Genomic DNA, 3,160 nt, shown 5'->3' on the forward strand with positions numbered 1-3,160 from the left:
GCTGAAGATCTTCTGCAGAAGTTTAAGAATCATTTCCCCATGAACCTGTGACGACATCAGAGAAAAGCGCTCAGTATTGCTCTTTCCTGTCATAAAGACGATCACTTGTGTTTGGAGCCGTTTACTGTGAGTTCTCTGATAAGATAAAAAGAGCGAAGACACTAATATAGTTACCATTATAGTTATTCTTGGTGTGAACTTGTTTTCTGGCAGCTCTGCACACCTTATTTAGAATGAAATCAGTTGAGTTAAAATTGTATTAAATTCGTGATCTTTCTATCCAAGGGAAACGGACTTATCCGGTTTGTCCATGTCTGTTTAATATAAAGAGATTAAGTCAAATGGTAAAATACGTATCGTGAAAAGCGCTGTACAAATAAACTTGAATTGAATTGAATGTCTTTGTGCACCGGGGAACAGAAAAAGAAAAGGGCCTCCCCAAACTGTTCCCGCAAAGTTGGAAGCATAGCATTGTCCAAAATATCTTGGGAAATGTTAATTCTTCAGGGCCGATCCCTGAAAAACAGCCCCATTCCAGACTTTACAGTTGGCACAATGCAGTCAGGCAGGTAACGTTCTGCTGGAGATCCTCTTCAGCTCTGGAATCAGCGGAGCGTTGGTGACTTTTACACAACATGAGCCCCAGCACTCGGTGAGCCACTCTGTGACTTTATGTGGGCTTGTGGCTGCTGTTCCTATACACTCCCACTTTCCAGTAATACCACTTACAGCTGAAGGTGGAATATCTAGCAGGCATGAAATTTCACACACTGACTTATTGCAAAGACGGCGTTCTATCACAGTACCATGCTTCAATTCACTGAGATCTTCAAAACAAATTCTTTCCACAAATGTTTGTAAATGCAGACTGCATGGCTAGACACTTGATTTTATACACCTGTGTCAATGGGTCTAAATGAACAGGTGTTCCCTAACCCTAACAACAATGTGCTAAAATGGAAAAGTTTTGGCTTTGCGTTTTTCATGTACTGAAGACAACATTGTCAAAACCTTCCCTGGTCACACGGATCCAGGCCAGCAGTTGGCAATGCGATTTTTGTAAAGAAATACTACACAAACATGTAATACATATATGCATGAATTTGCATTTTTGTAGTTTACACAGAGACAATAACGGTATCACTTCTTGTGATAACTTGTGCTTTAAGACCTGTTTTCAAAAGTTTGCATTTTCACATCCCCAAAATGCTGCTGTCGTGTAAATGAACAGCCAAAACACATAAAAGGTTTTCTGTTTTTAGTTGAAAATGGTGTTGTGTAAACAGCCCCTCTATAATTCCTTAAAAAATATAATAATAATAATACCTTTTATTTATAGGCGCCTTTCAGGACACTCAAGGACACCGTACAGTATAAAATAAAACATAAAATGCAAGCATTATAACAACACATTAAACCAGCAAATCATTAAAAGCTATTCTAAACAAATACGTTTTTATCGGAGCTTTAAAATGGGAAATTGAATCCAGTTGGCAAATGTGCAAATGTAAAGAGTTCCATAACTTCGGCGCTGCACAACTAAAAACCCTACCACCAAAGGAACTCATCTTGAAGTTTGGAACAGACAAATACATCTGCAGAAGATGATCTCAAAGGAGTGTACAATCTGAAAGATAATGAGGTGCCAAATTATGAAGAGCTTTGTATGTAAGAAGAAAAATTTTGTAATGTACACGATAATGAACAGGAAGCCAATGCAGCTGAAAAAGAATTGGAGTTATGTGATCGAAATTACGTGAGCGCGTAACTAACCTATAAAGTATAAGACAAAGAAAATGCATGTAATACTGAAATAATCAACAAGACAATGCTTGAATGGAGTTTTAATGTAAAGCAATCCGAGGATTTCATTACAGTTCTTATTTGCTAATGCAGACAAACGATCTGTGGATGTGTAAATGGACAGACGAGAGGAAGGTGCAAATCCTCTTAGAGCAGTCGTGTTCAGTCCTGCTGGAGGCCTGCAGAGTTCCGCTCTAATCCTAATTAAACACATCCAAACAGCTAATGAAGGTTTTCAGCATCACTGCAATTCTACAGTAATATCATATAGAAAAATATTCTGAATGTAAAAAATCAAATACTATGCAAGCAGTTGCATGTAGCTGAACATCTTCACAAGTGTTAGTCTTTCACTTTCATTACCATCTGTACAAAAGAGGAAAACTTAGGAATAATTTTGCACTGTAATATAAACATGGACCTTGTAACATATACTGCAGTCAATTATAAACAGTAGAGAGTGTCATTCTGGTTTTTTGAAGAAATTTTATAAAAGAAAACATTAGATAATGCTACCTGTTGTTAGTGTTTTTTAGGTTGTGTTATGAATGATAAAGTGTGTTTGTTTGCTAGTGTTCTGTTAGAATGAGGCATTAATTAAGTGTTTTGGTAGTTTTAGTGCATTTTAATGTGAAATGAACTGCTGTGTCAGGTTGAAAGATGGTTAGGAGAACTGTGTGAAGAGTTTTGAGAAAGTGACTTTAGTATTTAGAAATGTGTCAATCTAGTGATTGTAAAAAACCGTAAACACACACATTTTGTAACATGTAAATGAAGCTGCTTTGACAGGAATAATTGTACTTGTTTGTTTTTGAAGGCGTGCACCAGCTCCGTGACGTTGGAGATGCTCAGTGGGAAAGAGAGATGCGGGCCGGTGTAGACGTCTGGAACCTCAATGTGCTTATAACAGAAGCGTCTCTCCCACTCCGCGTCCTGAGACACCTCGCTCTCGCCAAACATCTGAGAGACCAGATTGCCTGAAGGAGACGCATGTGTCAGTCTGTTCAGTTACCCTGAGCACTTCATCAGATCAGACACAGCTGAAGAACTTGATTCTTACTTCGGCTGTTGGCAGAACTGAAATGATCCATCAGGTAACCAAAGAAATTATACAGCTGCAGAGACACAAACAGCATGAGCGTGTTTCATGTGCAGAAATGAGATCCGTGTTGTTTCACCTTGATATGATCCTGTTGTCCAGAATACTCTATCGACTGAAAGATGTTCCAGGTGCAGCGGCGTCTCATCTCCAGCCGCACCACATACTGATGATACCAGCTCTGGATGAGCAGCGCCGCCCGCATCGCATCACACAGACAGAGAGAGAGACAGACAGAGAGAGAGAGAGACAGAGAGA

At 39.1% G+C, this 3,160-nt stretch overlaps 1 protein-coding gene across 1 annotated transcript; it reads right to left on the reverse strand.

Moving 5' to 3' along the window:
* Nucleotides 1-561: 561 nt before the first annotated feature.
* Nucleotides 562-3,154, reverse strand: LOC107720834 (serine/threonine-protein phosphatase with EF-hands 2-like). The gene is made up of 4 exons (XM_016528669.1): nucleotides 2,982-3,154; nucleotides 2,864-2,918; nucleotides 2,559-2,780; nucleotides 562-746 (listed from the first exon to the last, which is right to left on the reverse strand). The coding sequence occupies exons 1-4, from the start codon at nucleotides 3,105-3,107 to the stop codon at nucleotides 562-564; spliced, it is 588 nt and encodes a 195-aa protein (XP_016384155.1). The 5' UTR covers nucleotides 3,108-3,154.
* Between the last annotated feature and the right edge of the window lie 6 nt (nucleotides 3,155-3,160).

The sequence above is a fragment of the Sinocyclocheilus rhinocerous genome, unplaced genomic scaffold, assembly GCF_001515625.1.
Source record: "Sinocyclocheilus rhinocerous isolate Xijiao unplaced genomic scaffold, SAMN03320098_v1.1 scaffold25418, whole genome shotgun sequence".
Lineage (NCBI taxonomy): Eukaryota > Metazoa > Chordata > Actinopteri > Cypriniformes > Cyprinidae > Sinocyclocheilus > Sinocyclocheilus rhinocerous.

Excerpts from the sequence above, each read along its gene's own strand:
- LOC107720834 (XM_016528669.1), bottom strand. The coding sequence starts at position 3,107 with ATGCGGGCGGCGCTGCTCATCCAGAGCTGGTATCATCAGTATGTGGTG. Across the intron at positions 2,781-2,863 it reads CAGTTCTGCCAACAGCCGAA|GCAATCTGGTCTCTCAGATG; the intron begins GTAAGAATCAAG and ends CGTCTCCTTCAG. Across the intron at positions 747-2,558 it reads TCATTTACATGTTACAAAAT|ATATTCCACCTTCAGCTGTA; the intron begins GTGTGTGTTTAC and ends CATGCCTGCTAG.